Consider the following 18,136-nt stretch of genomic DNA (forward strand, 5'->3'; position numbering starts at 1 on the left):
AAATATCATATATTAACGCATATATGTGGAATCTAGAAAAATGGTACAGATGAACCTGTTTGCAAGGCAGAAATAGAGACACAGATGTAGAGAACAAACGTATGGACACCAAGGGGGAAAAGGGAGGGTGGGATGAATTGGGAGATTGGGATTGACATATATACACTAATATGTATAAAATAGGTAACTAATGAGAACCTGCTGCAGAGCACAGTGAACTCCACTTCGCTGTACAGTAGAAACTAACACAACATTGTAAAACAACTATACCCCAATAAAAAAATAATAATAAAATAAAATAAAATTTATTATGTAAAAAAAAAATGAAATAATGCCATTTGCAGCAACATGGATGGACCCAGAGAATATCATATTAAGTGAAGTAAGTCAGAGAAAGACAAATGTCATATGATAATATATTGCTTATATGTGGAATCTAAAAAAAAAAAAAATGATACAAATGAACATATTTACAAAACAGAAATAGACCCACAGACCTAGAAAAAAAAAAAAAACTTATGGTTACCAAAGGGGAAATGTTGGGGAGGAATAAATTAGGAGTTTGGGAGTAACATATACACACTACTATATATAAAATAGATAACCAACAAGGATGTACTGTATAGCACAGGGAACTCTTCTCAATATTTTGTAGTAACTTATAAGGGAAAAGAATCTGAGAAAGAATATATGTATATATATGTAAATATGTATAACTGAATCACTTTGCTGTACACCTGAAACCAATACAACATTGTAAATTAACTTCAATTTTTAAAAAAAAAGGTTTAAAAAAAAACTGAAGGAAAAAAAAGCCATACTTCAATACTTCACTCACTGGCAGAAAGGGTCCAATCAACCTGAAATTTTGTATTTAATTTTTAATTGCCGACCTTGAAAGATATTAACCAGTTGTATCATGATAAGGGAATGACTCATCATTTTTCTTTTTTTAAATCTAGCACGGAACCAGTGGCCCTGAATGCTGTGGGAGGGGCTTTTCCCTAACCCGACTCTCCCTGCTTCAGAGAGGAGTTCAGTCAACTGTAACAACAGCTTATAAACACATGTGGACTTGGCATTGAGGTGCTGAGCCAAGTGGGAGACAGACTTTCATAAGGTACGTACTGATTTTATACGTCTGTATAGTGTGCTCACAGCACAAGAAAAACTGTTTTATACTCACATTGTGCTTTCTTGATGTGCTTAGGGGACAATTTTAGTTCATTGCTGTCGGATACATCGTTACAGAAATGTAAAAATGAAGAATTTAGAAACCTAGGCATGAGAATTTAGATCTGAGAAAAATTAATGATATGAGGAGAAAAAAGAATGATAGCATTTTAGACAATCGGCGAATATGACCAGTGTGTGAGAGAGTGTAGGTGTTTATGCTGGAGTAACTTTCTCTGTAGAAGTAGTCAGTTCACAACAAGTGCAAATTGTGATGCTGTAATACTGTGTGGGCTGTGAAAAATCAAAATTAAGATTCACTAAAATGGGAATAAGTCTGAATGTCAACAGAAAATCAGAGTGGGCTGTGGCAATTCCCCTTCTCTCTCTGGGATTCAAGCAACTCATGGCAAACCTCCAAAGGAAGTCTTGATGGGAAAACTAGATAATACGGGAGCAGAGAATTAGCTTTTAAAAAGTACAGAAATCCACCTGGCTAGAAGGTACAAGTCATTCAAATTGGAATGTAGGCGTGAACAATGCACTGTTATAAGTATTAATGTTGGGGGGAAAAAACAAAGGCCTTAGACAGGAGAGGTTCAGTGAGATCCCGTGAAAGTCCTAGAGCTGTCCAGGGCAGGATGAATTCACGGGAGAATTATAGTACCTGAGACTGAACAGAGAAGATATGGATGCAGCAACGAGGAGAAGCACTTTGCAAGATGCTACGGACAGCAGCATTTGGATCCCATGACACGTGGGGTAGAGTCATTAACTTGGAGGCTGAGACGCAGTGGAGCTGGGGCCACCTGGGCAGGTGGGCAGCAACCTCTGCTTTCTCAGCCTGCAGCCGTTCCCCTTGCTCTGCGCTGCTTGGCTAAGAGAATCATGGCTCTTGGGTAGAGCCAATTAAAGTGAAGTCACTGACGGGCCCTTTATGCGCTGTCAGTTGTCTACAAACCTGTTTTTCTGACTAGATTTAAACCCCTTTAGGGCATCCACCACATCAGGCTCCAATCGTGTTCCCCAGCAACCATCATTTCTTAGCACAGGAACTGCCCAACGAGTCTTAGCTGAGGAAGTTGAAGGAAACTTGTTAAGAGAAGGAAATACAGTTACACGTCAAGCAGAAACGAGGTGTTCAAGAAGGATCAGTGAAACGTCTGCACTTCCAGGGAAGAAACAGGAGGTAGGAGACAAGGGATCTTTTCCATCAAGTGTTGACAGTGAGACCCTGAGCTCCTGCTATAAAAAGCAGTGGGTGGAACCCACTGCCATGGCTGGAACCCATGCAAAGGGGCTGGGGGACCAGAAGATTCCGGAGTTGTCCAGATCAGGGAGTAAGTGGGGCTGGGGCCAGGCCTGAGGGGAAAGGCAGGTAAGGTGCATGGTTCAGGGGCAGAACCAGGGGTTAGCTGCGGTCCTGGGGTTTCGAAAGGTTGTGTTCACTGCTGTGCCAGACTGCACTGAATCTTTGCCAAAAACTTCCTGCATTCCAGGTTAACTAATCAGTGAACAGCACTCATCTTTCACACAAGCCAAATAAAAAGGGAGCCATTATAAGACTTGGCTGAAAAAGAGTCTGGATATGTACAAAATCTCATTCCTACTGGAGCTATGGGTCAAGAGGTAGGTAGGTAGATAGATAGATGTAGATAGACAGACAGACAGATACAGACAGAAGAAAGAAGACGCGTGGGCTATCCTGTGTGCTCAGAGACTTGCCTGTCTCCCAGGAACTGGGAGCAGAAGGGAAATTGGATTTCCTGGTCCCTATTATGAATTTTTTATACCTTATCTAGTTTTCTCAACCATCCTCACTAATAGATATAACTATATTTTAAAAGAGAACATTGAGGTACAGAGATAAGACACCCCCCCCCCCCGGGTTTATGTACCTTATAAAGGAAAGGAGTTGGGCTTTGTCTCTAAGCCTCCCTTCTCTTTGCTAAGAAACGCTGTCCTTAGGAGCCCCCCCAGAGACACAGATCCTTTAGTTCACACTGGAATTATCCCAGGATACATTCCTTTTAGGGAAGATGAGCCTACTTCCTTATGAAGGTCAAGTATAGTTATACTAGTGCTCAATTTACTCACAGTAAATTTTTAGGATGTCAGAGTAAAACAAGGCACAATTTGGCCATTTTTCCTCATATCAAGCCCTTAAGAATCAGCTAACAAAAAGGAACTCGTGAATTTCATGTTTCCTTCTCTTCTTCCCATTTAACTGTTAGTTGGCTAACGGATTCCGAATGGGGAAAAAATTAATAAACGACAGTCTCAGAGAGCAGCAGAGAGACTGCTTAAGTGTTACTTGGTTGGGCGGTGGCAGCCCGGGACCAGAAGTCAGAAGATGCTTTCCAAACGACCCAATGCTCACAAAACGTGTGAGCGAGGAAAGTAGCTTTATCTCTTTGAATGTCAGTTTCCTTCTCTTGACAATAGGGTATTAGAAGCTGTTTCCTGGGGTTGTCCTGAGGGTGGACACAGTTGCTAGATATTGAGTGTGAATCAGGAACACACGTGTGTGACTGATGGCAAATCATTGAATCTCTCTAGTTCCTCATTTTCTGGGGACCAGGAAGTTTACGTCACCTTTGCCCCAGCCTTGAACAGGCCTTCGGAGACCTCTTATTTGAAAGGTGAAGAAAGTTGCTTACAAGGAACATACAATAAAATATTACATAAGTGAAAAATTCATTTCCTTTTGTAAGGTGATCCTCAGTCACTGGATAAGGGAGCTTAGTGTGAGGGGGACCTGTGACCTCTGGTTCACAACAGCACCCTTCACAGAATTCTGCTGAATCACAGCACCTCCATTTCCCATGACAAGAAAGTACACAATCTCCAATTACAAGACAGATGAGTTAAGTATGTTTCCAGAGAATTCTTTACTTTCTAAAGGTTAGGCCATTGAGTCCTTACATTAAAAATGTGGACGTTGGGACTTCCCTGGTGACGCAGTGGTTAAGAATCTGCCTGCCAACTCAGAGGGCACGGGTTCGAGCCCTGGTCCAGGAAGATCCCACATGCCGCGGAGAAACTAAGCCCGTGCGCCACAAGTGCTGAGCCTGCGCTCTAGAGCCCGAGAGCCACAACTGCTGAGCCCATGTGCCACAACTACTGAAGCCTGAGAGCCACAACTGCTGAGCCCACGTGCCACAACTACTGAAGCCCGAGAGCCACAACTGCTGAGCCCACGTGCCACAACTACTGAAGCCCGAGAACCACAACTGCTGAGCCCACGTGCCACAACTACTGAAGCCCAGGCGACTTGTGTATATGTTTGTTTAATTTAGAAATAAGGCATCTGCGAGATGCCATTATTTTCTGTGTTTTAATTGTTGTGCCTTTGAGTTAAACTACATTTTTGTCTTTTGGTTGAAATATGAAATGTACTCTCCCAATATTAAATAGTAATTATTTGAAATAAAAAACACAGCCTGGGATTTGGATAGAAAATGCAACTGTTTCTCCCTAAGTCCTGGCTTTGGGACTCCTGCTTTTAATGAGTCCTGTGTGTTTCCCATTCACACCCATGATGCAACTAGTTCTGTCCATTGTCGAAGCCTTTGAGTTTAATTCTCTGGTTCCCTGCTATGTCCACTCCTCATGCAGGCTGCTGTAGACCAAGGGCTTTCAAACTGCACTCACCCGACAAGACCCAAGTATCTCTTACCATTACAGTGAACAAATGAGTGTGCACACGTGCTTTCTTTCGCCCATACACGCAACAAAACTAAAAACTCATAGAACGATGCTTACCTCTTCAACATGAAAGGCACTCTGATATTTTCTATTTTCTTCTACTTTATTTAAAAAATTGGTCTATTTCACAATCCACTGAAGGATTGTCATGCATATTTTGAAAAACATGAATATGGAAAAATGAGGCCTAGACTTGGGTTCATATAGAAGTGGATTTGAATCCCAGGTCTGCCACCTACTTTGAGCAAGTTACCCTAGAAACCTCAGTACCCCCAACTGTAAAATGAGAGCAATGACAAACTTCACTGCAGTTGATTTTTGTAGGGGTAAATGAAAATAAATTTGTGAGAATGCCCAGTGTATGACAGACATTGAACAAATCTTAGTTCCATCCCATGCTGTAAAATTAATGCAGCAACATCCCTTGTCCTAGGTATGAGATGTACCAAGAGACGTAATGTAGAATTCCAAAAAAAATAGGAAGGAATTAGCATCCTGTGTTTGTAGAAAGAACTAGGAACTTTTGAGCGACAGTTAAGCAAATCTGAGCCCCGTCTCAGCTTTTGAACAGAGGCAGCATAACAGCCAAGGAGCTGAAGGCAGACTCTGCAGCCTCCTCCTCACTGTCGGCGAAGTCCTCTGGCTCCAAGGCCCCTCCCTCCCAGCCTCCCAGGGCCTGCATCTGTGTGGGTTCCAGCCCTGCCCTCTTTTTAATCCTGGGTGTGGATTTCCATGAATGTCATTTAAGCTCTGAGCGTCTGTTTCATTAATGGAAAAATGGAGATAATAACTATTTCATGAGACTGTTGTGATGATTAAAGATATAATGCATCCAAAGGGGGGCTTCCCTGATGGCACAGTGGTTAAGAATCCGCCTGCCAATGCAGGGGACACGGGTTCGAACCCTGATCTGGGAAATCCCACATGCCGCGGAGCAACGAAGCCCATGCACCACAACTACCGAGCCTGCGCTCTAGAGCCCGCGAGCCACAACTACTGAGCCCACGTGCCACAACTACTGAAGCCCGCGTGCCTAGATCCCATGTTCCACAACAAGAGAAGCCACCGCAATGAGAAGCCCGTGCACCACAACGAAGAGTAGACCCCGCCCAGCGCAACTAGAGAAAGCCCGCGCGCAGCAACAAAGACCCAGTGCAGCCAAAAATAAATAAATAAAATAAATAAATTTATTTAAAAAAAAATGCATCCAAAGGGGTTAGTGTTGGGTCAGGACCATTAGGAGGTTTTTAATAAATACTAGTTCTCTAGTCGTTCTGCCCCCTAACCACCCCCCATGCATCCTCACCACAGGCTCACCTCTTAGCCTGCCAAGACAATCAGATTTTACCCAATGGAGACTGGACAATGGTTTGGTGCAATTTCCCGCGGTTGGCTATCGGGGGTGGGAATTTGCGCCAAGGCAGACATTCCAGGGACTCTTCCGACTCTGCGACAAAGGGAGCCAATACTTCTTCAGCACTGTTGGTGCTGTTCAGCCATACATCATAAAGTACATTTTGCGTCTGTGGTTTTATTCTTTGTTCATTCATTTACTCATTCATTCATTCATCCACTAAGGTTTAGAGAAACCAGGAGACTGCCATCATGGCGGGGAAACCCAAGCTTCACTACTTCAATGGACGGGGCAGAATGGAGGCCATCCGGTGGCTCCTGGCTGCAGCTGGAGTAGAGGTGGGCCCTGAGTTCGTTCATCTGAAGTTGAATCTAAATGAACTGTATCAAAGTACTTTTCTCACATAAGCTAGGGGACTTTTCTTACTAACTGACCTGTTAAGAGTTTTGCATTAAAACAGATTTGTCAGTTATTAAGAGATAAACAGATTTGTCCTAATATGTTATTAAAATGTCTTCTTATTAGAGAGAATAAACAGTAAATTTAAGAAACTAATCACATCGTGTGGGCCTAATTTGGATTTTGATTTTTAAAATTGTAAAATATTATTTATGGCATTTATACAGCTATTAAAAACATGAACATTAAATATCAGTTGATATTTAGTAAACTTTGCTAATGTGTTAGGTGTTATAATGTATTGTGGTTATTTTTAATAGTTTTAATGTTTTAGAAATATACACTGAACTATTTAAGGATGAAATACAATGTATCAGGGATTTCTTTCAAATTATTACGAAGGGGAGAGGGGGTAGGCATATAGATAACTCACAACTGGGTTGAGCTGATAATTATTGAAGCTGGTTGATGGGTACAAGGAGGATTATCATAATTTGCTGTTCATTTTTCTGTATGCTACAAATGTCCATAATAAAAAGACAAAACTATACACATTAGAAAATAAATGTAATTAAAGTTAAAACATAAACCAGAAATACAGAGAGGGGTGGATTGTAACAAACTGCCTGTTAGATTTAATGCATTCACTCAGCAATGAATTTGTTGGGCACCTTGAAGTGCTAGGTTCCCTGCCAGGTCCTGGAGATACAGGGGTGAACTAGACAGACACAGTCCCTTCCCTCAGGCAGCTTACACTCTAGTGAGGATGCAGACAAGTAAATATGTGATTAAAAGAGGAGTGGGAGCACCTAGGAGGACACCCAAGCACTTTAAAGTGTTAAAATGACATATTCTCAGGAGCAAGTGTGGGACTCTGTTGAGTGCTTCCCTCTAGAGGTGTCTCTGAGAAAAGCACTTCTCAGCCCAGGTCAGAGGGACACAGCAACTCTGTGCAGGTTTCCTGGGGAGGGAGTCATGGACAGACTCTGGAGATCTGGTCCCTCAGGGGGGAGCAAGCAGTAAAGGAGGGTTTCAGGTGAGGTGGCGTCCTGCAAAGGGAACCTCTAGTGTGCTCGCTTAGCTTCCTAACAGCATGTTTACCTAGCCCCTGTGTTCAGAGCCCCTGGGCAGGATGAGTTCACCACCAGAAGGTGAAGTAGGGGGAGATGCTGAGAGGATCCCAGGCCTCCTCTTGTCCAGCCCAGCCTGACTGAGGAGGGTGTGGGGCAAGGCTTACCAGAGGCTCTTGGTCAGGACTTCTGAGTTCTCTGGGTGATCCTCACAACCCCACCTCCGTCAGCCTCACAAGCAACAGCCCACCAGCAAGTCCCATCCTACCTCGGCCACCCTCCCACACTAACCACCCACCACCCCCTATGTTGTCTAGGACTGGGTGCTTTATAAATTGTTGCCCACACACCTCACTCTCTGTATAGTCTGACCCTATGGGATCATGTAGAGCCACAATAAACTGTTTAGCAAGTTAGAAACTCCCAATTCCCAAACTTTTCACCATCAAGACCCCTTTTTAAACTATAAAGTTGAATGGAGGGAGGTAATATACAGCAGAGGCCCCTGGTGGCAGCATCTTGGGGGTCACTGGCCCCATGGGTACTGCATGCTGGGGGACACCCAATACCTTGTCCTGATCTCACAAGGAGAGAAGGGCTTTCCAGAGATATTAAAACTCCATAACTAGAAGAACTTCCCAGTCCCTTCCTCCAGTGATTTCCCCCTCCCAAATCACAACCTAATGATTGACAGAGGTAGAGACGGTGTGGAGGTGAATTGAAGCTGCAAAATAAGCAGTTATGTGCTGCAACCCATGCTTTTATCTTGGTGGCTCTAATCTAAATTTCCAGGTGGCCATGACACTGTCCTCTGTGTACCCTGCCAAACTCCATAGTATGCACCAGACATTGGTCATTCAAGTTCAATAATGTTATGGAATGAAATAACAAAAACTCATTGACTGTTTCTGCTTTCCAGTTTGAAGAGATATTTATAAAAACTCCAGAAGACTTGGATAAGTTAAGAAATGGTAAGACCAAGAAACTGAATTCCTCTGATGGGAGGATCTAGTAGAAATCTTAAGTTGAGACTTCAACCCCAGCAATGCCATGTGTGTGCATGGTGGGAGTGGGGTCAGTGGAGAGGGAGAAGCATGGTTAAAGGTAAGGGGTGGGGCTCCTTGAGACGGTCTTGCAGCTCACTCAGGACTAGGAAGGGCTGGAACTCTGAGTATTTGCTAAAGGAAGCGGCCCCGGTGCCCTGTGAGTGCCCTCTCTGTACACTCCCTGCCTTTCTGCACCGTGAGTGACTGTAGCAGTTCAGGATGCCACACAGCCCTCCCACCCAAGGAAAACAAATGCATTAGAAAGAAGAGGGGAGAAACACGCCCAGCAGTTGCCTTGAATTCTTTTCTCTGACAGGTTTGACAAGGTAATATCATAGCAATATTGCAGACTCAAATAACCAAGTGGTGTTGAATGAGTTCGAAGTCCAGGTGAGCGTGTGAGGAGGGAGATAAAGAGCAAGGGCCAGCAGCAGTGGAGTTGGGAAAACAGGCCTGCCCTGCGCACTATCCAGTGGTGGGATTTGAAGAGCATACAAAACACTCTATGTAGGAGTCTCTCTTAGAACTGGCCTTAATGCCATGAACCCCATGAGACTTACTTTGAGAATTTCCCTTTTGACTTGGCAACTGGCTGGTGGAACTTCTCCTATATTCTTCTTAAAAATCCATGAAGACAAACACATAAAATAAAGGGACATACCATGCTCTGAAAGAGAAATAAAAAGTTAACTGAAATAATAGATTGAAAAGTAAAAGGCAAATTGATAAGAAAAAGGATTACAGGAAGCTAAAAGCAAAATGCTATTTCCACTGAAATTTTACCAGGTAAAATTTTTGTTTCCTTTTATGTCTTCAGTCATTTCAACAAAAATTTTGATACATAAAATGTTTCAGTTTACCTTAACAGTATGATTCATCCAACATTTCACTCTATTTCTTTTCTTCTTTCAAAAGAAGGGAGTTTGATGTTCCAGCAAGTGCCCATGGTTGAAATTGATGGGATGAAGCTGGTGCAGACCAGAGCCATTCTCAACTACATTGCCACCAAATACAACCTCTATGGGAAAGACATGAAAGAGAGAGCCCTGTACGGTATTTTTTCTGTTCTTTCATTAATGATTAATAAGAGCGATCTAGGTCCTTCCCTGAGTGAGCAGGATGTGCTCACAGGGATTGAGACAAGGGGCAAAGTGTCTGAGTGTCTAGAGGATAAAACCTCAGAAGGTAAGTATCTAGACGAGTTGATTCTTCCGTTTCAGAAATTATAAGAAGGATAACCAGGAACCTAGTTTATCAGCCCTTTATATGGACTGGCCACTTGACAAGGGTTTGCAGAGACTGAGCCCACAATGCTAGGGTTATCTGGAACATTTTAATATCAGTTTGTAGCAGGCAGATTTATTCAATACAGCCATAGTTGGGGGGTCTCCTCTGTGTTGTGATGGGACCACATGATTGAATCATGGAATGTGGCAGTTACTCAAAAAGTTAAACATAGAGTTACCATACAACTCAGCAATCCACTACTAGGAATATACTCAAGAGAATTAAAAATACAACCACACTAAAACTTGTACACAAAAGTTCATAGCACTATTGTTCATAATATTCAAAAAGTGGAAACAACACAAATGTCCATGAATGGATGAACAAAGGCAGGCACATCCATATGGTGGAATGCTATTTGGCCATGAAAAGGAATGAAGTCCTGATCCGTGTTACAACATGGATGAACCTTGAAAACATTCTCTTACAGAAAGAAACCAGACACAAATGATGCATATTGTATGATTCCATTTGTTTGGCATGTGCAGAACATTGCTACCCATAAAACCAAAAGTAGTTTAGTGTTTGCCAGAAGCTGGAGGGAGGGAAGAATACTGAATGCCTGAAAACACACTCAGCATCTCTTTTGCAAGTGATGAAAATATTTTGGAATTAGAGTATGATGATGGTACAGGATTCTGTGACTTTACAAAGAAAAATCACACAATTTTACACTTGAAGAGGGTGACATTCTGGTATGTGAATTATACTTCAATAAAGCTTTTATTTGAAAAGACTATTGTAGGAAACCATGTTTCGAAGAAAAACAGCAAAATTACCTGGAATATGCACTGCAGGAATGAAATGAAGAAACGCATTATTTCAGGGGATATTTTGGGTGGAGTCTTGAGAAATGCAAACAAGGCCAGAGTTGGGCAACAATATGTGGAGAGGGTTGTGGAACCATATTCTATGGGAAATAACTGGAGGAAGTACTGGTTGGGCATCTAAATGGTCCTGGTAGTGTGACAGGATGGGACAGGGAGAGGGACATGACTAAGTCCGTGGTGCCAGGGCTCTCTCTGGACATGACTGAGGTGGTACTAATTCATCACACTAACTGTGCACAGAACACACCACAGCAGAGATGGCAAACCCTAGGCGTGGTCTCAGTGGTTACCTGCAGTGATTCCACCCGTTTCTCTCATGCCTGTGACTCTGGACAGGTCACTGATATGCTCTGTCCCTACATTTGGTCATGTATATAACAAAAATATTAGACATATATCTTCCTCAATGGCTTGCTCTAGAATGAAATGTTAAAATTAAGAAAAGTCATAACTAAATGACTGACATAGAAAAGTGCACCCAATGGGGGTGATTTACTCTGCCACCTCTTGATGCCCCATTCTTACCCATTCTAAGCTGTAAAATCTAACGCAGGAGACATTTGACAATTTGGTCATTTTGTCTTTCAGGATTGATATGTATGCAGAGGGTGTGGTAGATCTGGGTGAAATGATCATGCATTTGCCACTGTGCCCACCTGATCAAAAAGATGCCAAGATGACCCAGATCAAAGAGAGTGTAACAAACCGTTATCTTCCTGCATTTGAAAAAGTGAGTGGACTGTTCAGCATTTTTGGCACTGAGATCAAAGAACAAAGAAAAATAGTGCTTGGCATTGCAGGGGCATTGACCTTCACCTCTGTGAGCCTTTCTGAATACTAATGTAGCACCCTGACTCTAGGGCATTTTATAAAAATTGACCATGAGGAAGAATTGTACCCAAGTTTTACCCAAGTTATAATTTTTCAGCAAAATTTTGATTTACTCAGACCCAATCTGGAATTCTTATACTTAGAGCTTGGGCTATGGAAACTCTGAGAGCCACACTAGAGCCTGGAGTAGATGGATCCTGCAGAACACAGAGCAGGGGCTTTGATCCAAGAGGAGCACAATGACAGCAATGCATCAGAAAATATTCTGGTACCATGTGTAGGGAGACATGAGACCCTACCCATCAGGAGAATGTGGTACTGTTTTGGGGATGGATGAGATGTATCTAAATAGAGATGGGGGCAGAGTGGTGGAGAGGAAGAGACAGAAGAAAAGTTGTTCAGGAAAAAATAATCTACAAATTTTGGGGACATGGCTCTCAGACTTTCGAAGAAAATCATACAAAACCAAGAAAATAATGTTCCATCATTATATGTAGTATATATCTTAGTTAATGTTTCTCTTTGAAGGTAAGAGGAGAACACCTCAAGATCCAAACTACCTGAAATCATGCTAAACAAGAATCATGAACTGAAAAAAAAAATGATCGTAAGAGATGCAGAAGGCTAACATAAAAATAAAAAGCTTAACCAACACCCTCATCTTTATAAAGTTTAAATCATTCTTTCATTTCACAAGTATTAATTCATTGCTTATGTGTCAGGTCCTAGTCAAGGAGTGAATAATAGCAATCAGAAACTACATTCTTCTGGCTTTAAGGTGCTCATAGTTTAGGCACATTCACATGGTGGAAACCTCTATAGTCACTGCAGTTTAAGTACATCTGTATTTAGAAATCAAAGACCCCCATGATAACATCAATGAAAAATGTGTATTACAAAATAGCATTTGATGTCTTCCTATATTCTTTAATTTTTAGCCATACTTCTATGTTCATACATAGTCTGGTAGGATATTTGCCAAAATGTTATTATCTTTACTTGGTGGTGATATGTGTGTTTTTGCCTCTATGATTTTCATATTGTTGCAATATTTTAAGTAAGCATCATATATTTTTTCCAATATTTTATTATGAAAAATTCAACACATAGAAAAGTTGAAAGAGATGTACAATCAACTCATACATACCCACCACCTAGAATCAAAAATTAGTATTTTATTATTATGTTTGCTTCATCATGTATCTCCCCATCCTTTTCTCCTCTGATCAAACATATTATTTTGGGGGGTATTTCAAAGTAAGTTGAAAACATTAAGTGCAATCACCCCTAGACAGTTCAGCATGCAAATTATAACATATTCCACAGTGTTATTGACAGACACAGGTGGAATAGGAGTCAGAGTCAATGTTGTCAGGGAGATGGAAATTCAGGTTGACCCAGGTTTATTTCAGATCCCAGAGGGAGAGACCAGGAAATGAGGAGAGCAGACAAGAGGAGAGAAGAAATACAGACTCTGCAATAATTTGCTTAGGGTGGTAGAAGGCTGTCATGAAGATGGAATCACCGCCCAAGGTGGGGGAGGGGAGAGAGAGAGATGGATGAAGGGCCTCATCATGAAGTTCAGAGCTGCACGCTTTAGGGTGTGAGGTCAACAGAAACACGGTGCATATGTTGGAAACAAGTAAGGCAGCCACAGCGAGGTGGGACCCACCTGGCCCGTCTCACTGATCCGGGGGCAGCAGAAGGTCTGAAGGTCCACACCCGCCCAGTGAGGCACAGAGGGGGAAATGGGGCAGGGGAGACAGAGGAAGAGCCTTGGGCCCAGCCTGCCAGGGCCTGTGTTCCTGATCTGACCCCTCCATTCGCCAGGTGTTGAAGGGCCATGGACAAGACTATCTTGTGGGCAGCAAGCTGAGCAGGGCTGACATCCACCTGGTTGAACTTCTCTACTATGTGGAAGAGCTGGACCCCAGCCTTTTGGCCAACTTCCCTCTGCTGAAGGTGAGCTCTCTCACAGCCTTTGGGGGCTGCCCACATCTCCCACCTCGGCATCTGCTCTCTGGACCCTGGGACTGTGATGCTAGGGTCCCCGACACTGTCCAGGCCTCACTGCCCCCAGGTCTCCACAGTTCACTCCAAGGCCTTGGTCTGGGGCATGGAAAGAATCTGGTCACGCCAAAGACATTGGAGATGGCCGCTGCCCCAAGGAGAATGACTTGCCTTTTTCCGGGAGAGAGACCCAGGACTTAGCGCCTCTCTCTGCCCCTCTTCCATTTCAGTCTCTTTCCTCATTTCCTCTTTGCTTCCCTCTCTCCCAGGTGTGTCCTCCTCTTTCTTTACGTGAGTCTGTCCGCGCAGGTCTGCCACCATCTCATTTCTTCCCCTCAGCTCCTGTTCCTTCCCTTACAAGTTCATTTCTCTCTCCCCATCTCTCCCTCTCTCTGAGGGCAGATTGGTTCTGACTGGCCTCATTGTCTACCTTTCATGTTTTCTGTCTTCAGTTCCAGCCCAATTCCCCTATACCTTCCTGTCTTGATATCTTGGAGCCTTTACCTGTGTTGTCGTGTGAGACACATTACTCTTCCTCGTATTGCACGACAGGGTGAATCTGCAGAATTTACGTGTAGGAAGAACATGAGGAAGACTCGAGCTGAGTGAAGGCTTAAACTAAGACATCTCTGGGGAAAACGTTATGATGCTGTTATCTTCCTGCCTCACTAGGTGTCTGTGTCCGGCCTCATCCTGGTGCTGATGGAGGGGCCTCGGCTGGCCCTTTTCTGCGAGGGTCTCAGAGTCTCTGGTTTGTGCTCATGACGGGGCTGGTCTTCGGCTGCACTCTGAGCTGTGCTCTTGTGCATTGCAGGCCCTGAAAACCAGAGTCAGCAATCTCCCTGCCGTGAAGAAGTTTTTGCAGCCTGGCAGCCCGAGGAAGCCTCCCATGGATGAGAAAAATTTGGAAGAAGCGAAGAAGATTTTCAGGATGTAATAATGCGGGCATGGCTGCCCAGAGCTTCCGGAGATTGAAGTTTTCCCACAGTGAAGTGCTTTACCTGCATGCAGATCCTGGCTGCTGGGAAGCTAATAAATTTTCCGAAGTGTAAGGGCTAATTTAATTAGAATGCAGATTTAGTTGCAGAACAATCCATTTTGTTTTGAACACATACGAAATCATGATCTCCTCCTAGAATGTGCCTGGGACTTAAACATAAATAAAGGGAGAGAAAGTGTCATGGACTCTGGTCTGTTCAAAAAATGGTCACATACCAACTGTCATAGTCAAAAAGAGTTAAGTGGAAATCGTCATCTGATATTCTTGGTGACACAAAGATAGTCTTTTTTGCATTTTGCTGCCTTTCTGACCCACAACCTAAAAACTTCTCTTTTTTTTTTCAGAGGACCTTTTTCTTTCAGGTAATCAAACTTTTTTCCTATTCTGTTATGGAACTAATATTTATTTTATATCTAATATGGAACATTCTGTGTTCCAGGAGCTCAGTAACTAAGGATAAACAAGCCAGATATAGTCCCTGTCCTCAAGGAGGTTACACTAGTGAGAAAAACAACAAAAGGGCTAATTCTAATCCAGAATCATGCTGGCCTTGTGTATCATGCTCCTACAGATGCTGTAACGAATGACAACAAGTATAGTGGTTAACACAATGGAAATGTATTCCCTCACAGTTCTGTAGGCTCTTCGTGTGAAATCAAGGTGTGACAGGGTCATACTCTCTCTGAAGGCTTTAGAGACAATCCTTCCTTGCCTCTTCCTAGCTTCTTTTTAAAAAATTTATTTATTCATTTATTTAATTTTTGGCTGCACTGGGTCTTTGCTGCTGCACGTGGGCCTCCTCTAGCTGCTGAGAGCGGGGGCCACTCCTTGTTGCGGTCCACGGGCCTCTCATTGGGGTGGCTTCTCCCGCTGCAGAGCATGGGTTCCAGGCGCACAGGCTTCAGTAGTTGTGGCTCGCGGGCTCAGTAGTTGTGGCTCACGGGCTCCAGAGCACAGGCTCAGTAGTTGTGGCGCATGGGCTTAGTTGCTCCGCGGCATGTGGGATCTTCCCAGACCAGGGCTCGAACCCATGTCCCCTGCATTCGCAGGCGGATTCTTAACCACTGCGCCACCACGGAAGCCCTCTCCCTTTTTCTTGGTTTCGTGATTCAAACACCTTTCTTGCCAACATGCTGTCACACTAATCCCATCCAATACTGATTCATTTCAAAAGGTCAGAATTTTCATGAAGTAAATAATGTATTATCAGTGACAGCCCTCCCCACTCTGGAGCTCAGGCTTGTGAAGAAGGCTCTGAAAAGGCTCCAGAGTCTGACGTTGGGCAGAAATGCAGCGTGTGGCAGGGCAACCTGGATGATTCCCAGGAGCGGCATGGTAGGGATACGAAGAAAATTAAACAGGGTCTGTAACAGAGACTAACTGTGGGGGGGAGGCGAGGGGGGAGCTCTGCTCTATTTTTTCCTGCTTTAATGCAGTATAACTGACAAATCGAATTGTACAATATTTAAAGGGTATCATATGCTGTTTGATATACACCGTGAAAGGATTGCCCCAATCGAGTTAATTAACACATCCATCATCGCCTTACATATTTACTTTTTTTAAATACAATATAGCGTTATCAACTAGAGTCACCATGTTATACATTAGATCCTCAGACCTTTTTATCCTATAACTGAAAGTTTGTACCCTTTTCGCAATGAGAGCTGTACTTTATTTTTTTTTTTAATTTTTATTAGAGTATAGTTGCTTTACAATGTTGTGTTAGTTTCTGCTGTACAGCAAAGTGAATCAGCTATACATATTCATGTATCCCCTGAGAGCTCTACTTTAGATGGATGGTACGGGAAGGTCACTCTGGGGAGGTGACGTATAGGGTGAGACACAAAAGTGAGAAAGAACCAGACATACAAGAAGATGGGCAAGAGGGCTCCAGACGGAGGAACCAGAATTTTCAAAGCCTTGCCTTGGAAAGCAGTGTCTTTGGTACACCAAGCCAAAGGAGACATGGCTGGAGAATGGGTGTGCCATGTGGCATGAGAAGGGGCAACAGATGGCAGACGACACATGCCTTCAGTCCTGTCAAGGAATTTGGATTTTATTCTAGATGAAATGGGAATCCAATGTCTGGCTTTCTTCCATAAGGTTTTGCCCAGATGATACAGTATTTTGGAAGGTATAGTTTCACACTATAGCTATTTGAAAGCATAGCTTGAACTGAAGAAGTAAAATTCATCTGCTTCTGCACCAAAAAAGGATGGAGAGAAAACTGAAAAGCAGTCACAGAGTGTGGATTTGCCAAACTAAACTAAATTAGCTTTCTGGAGTTTCATGGATAAGTATGCTGGTATAATTTGTAAAACTTGTAAAATAAATGAATTGTAAATGACATTAAAAGGACAGGGGTTGGGGCTTCCCTGGTGGCGCAGTGGTTGAGAATCTGCCTGCCAATGCAGGGGACACGGGTTCGAGCCCTGGTCTGGGAGGATCCCACATGCCGCGGAGCGATTGGGCCCGTGAGCCACAACTACTGAGGCTGCGCGTCTGGAGCCTGTGCTCCGCAAACAAGAGAGGCCGTGATAGTGAGAGGCCCGCGCACCGCGATGAAGAGTGGCCCCCGCTTGCCACAACTAGAGAAAGCCCTCGCACAGAAACGAGGACCCAACACAGCCATAAATAAATAAATAAATAAATAAAAATTTTAAAAAAATTATAAAAAAAAAAAAAAAAAAGGACAGGGGTTGAGAAATCCCTGGCGGTTCAGTGGTTAAGACTCTGCACTTTCACTGCCAAGGGCCTGGGTTCAGTCCCTCGTCGGGGAACTAAGATCCCACAAGCCGTGCGGCCAAAACATAAGACAAAATTCTTAAAAAAAAAAAAAAAAAAAGGACAGGGGCCAAATAATAACCTTAACTAAGACTACTATATACTATTTGCTGGTATAACTCACTGAGAAGGTAAGTGTGGATCAAAACATTTTAATAGAATCATTTAAATATACTCAGGGAGCTACCTGCTTAACCTCACCAAATCATTTCAAAACCTAAAGCAGCCCTGTAATAGTGGGAATAATTGCCTCTAATATTGTGTTTTATAAATGGATATTTTTTTAGGCCCGTTTGTGTCTACATTACTAAATTTCTGTAAATGTGTGTTTTGGAGCTGTAGTTTTCTGTTTGACCTGTAATATCTTAGCACGTGGAACAAGAATTATTAACCTGCTTTGTGCTATGGACCCTTTGGCAGTATGAGATAGACTCCTAAATCAGGAAAATATTAAAAACAGAGAATAAGATACATAGGATTACCAAGGAAACCAATTATATTAAAATATTTAAAAACACATTTGTAGTAGGTAATATATGTACATTTTTAAATCAATATTTTAAATAACAAGATCTTGTGACAGGTCTAATAACTTCTGTGATTTTGAGGTAGAAAAGAGTACAAACAGTAACAAATAGATA

At 42.9% G+C, this 18,136-nt stretch overlaps 1 protein-coding gene across 1 annotated transcript; it reads left to right on the top strand.

Moving 5' to 3' along the window:
- The first annotated feature begins 1,013 nt into the window (after positions 1–1,013).
- On the top strand, positions 1,014–14,887 carry LOC132374611 (glutathione S-transferase A2). The gene is made up of 7 exons (XM_059938492.1): positions 1,014–1,120; positions 6,460–6,573; positions 8,624–8,675; positions 9,666–9,798; positions 11,456–11,597; positions 13,529–13,660; positions 14,523–14,887. The coding sequence occupies exons 2-7, from the start codon at positions 6,487–6,489 to the stop codon at positions 14,643–14,645; spliced, it is 669 nt and encodes a 222-aa protein (XP_059794475.1). The 5' UTR covers positions 1,014–1,120; positions 6,460–6,486; the 3' UTR covers positions 14,646–14,887.
- The last annotated feature ends 3,249 nt before the right edge of the window (positions 14,888–18,136 follow it).

Source organism: Balaenoptera ricei, chromosome 11 (genome assembly GCF_028023285.1).
Source record: "Balaenoptera ricei isolate mBalRic1 chromosome 11, mBalRic1.hap2, whole genome shotgun sequence".
Classification (NCBI taxonomy): domain Eukaryota; kingdom Metazoa; phylum Chordata; class Mammalia; order Artiodactyla; family Balaenopteridae; genus Balaenoptera; species Balaenoptera ricei.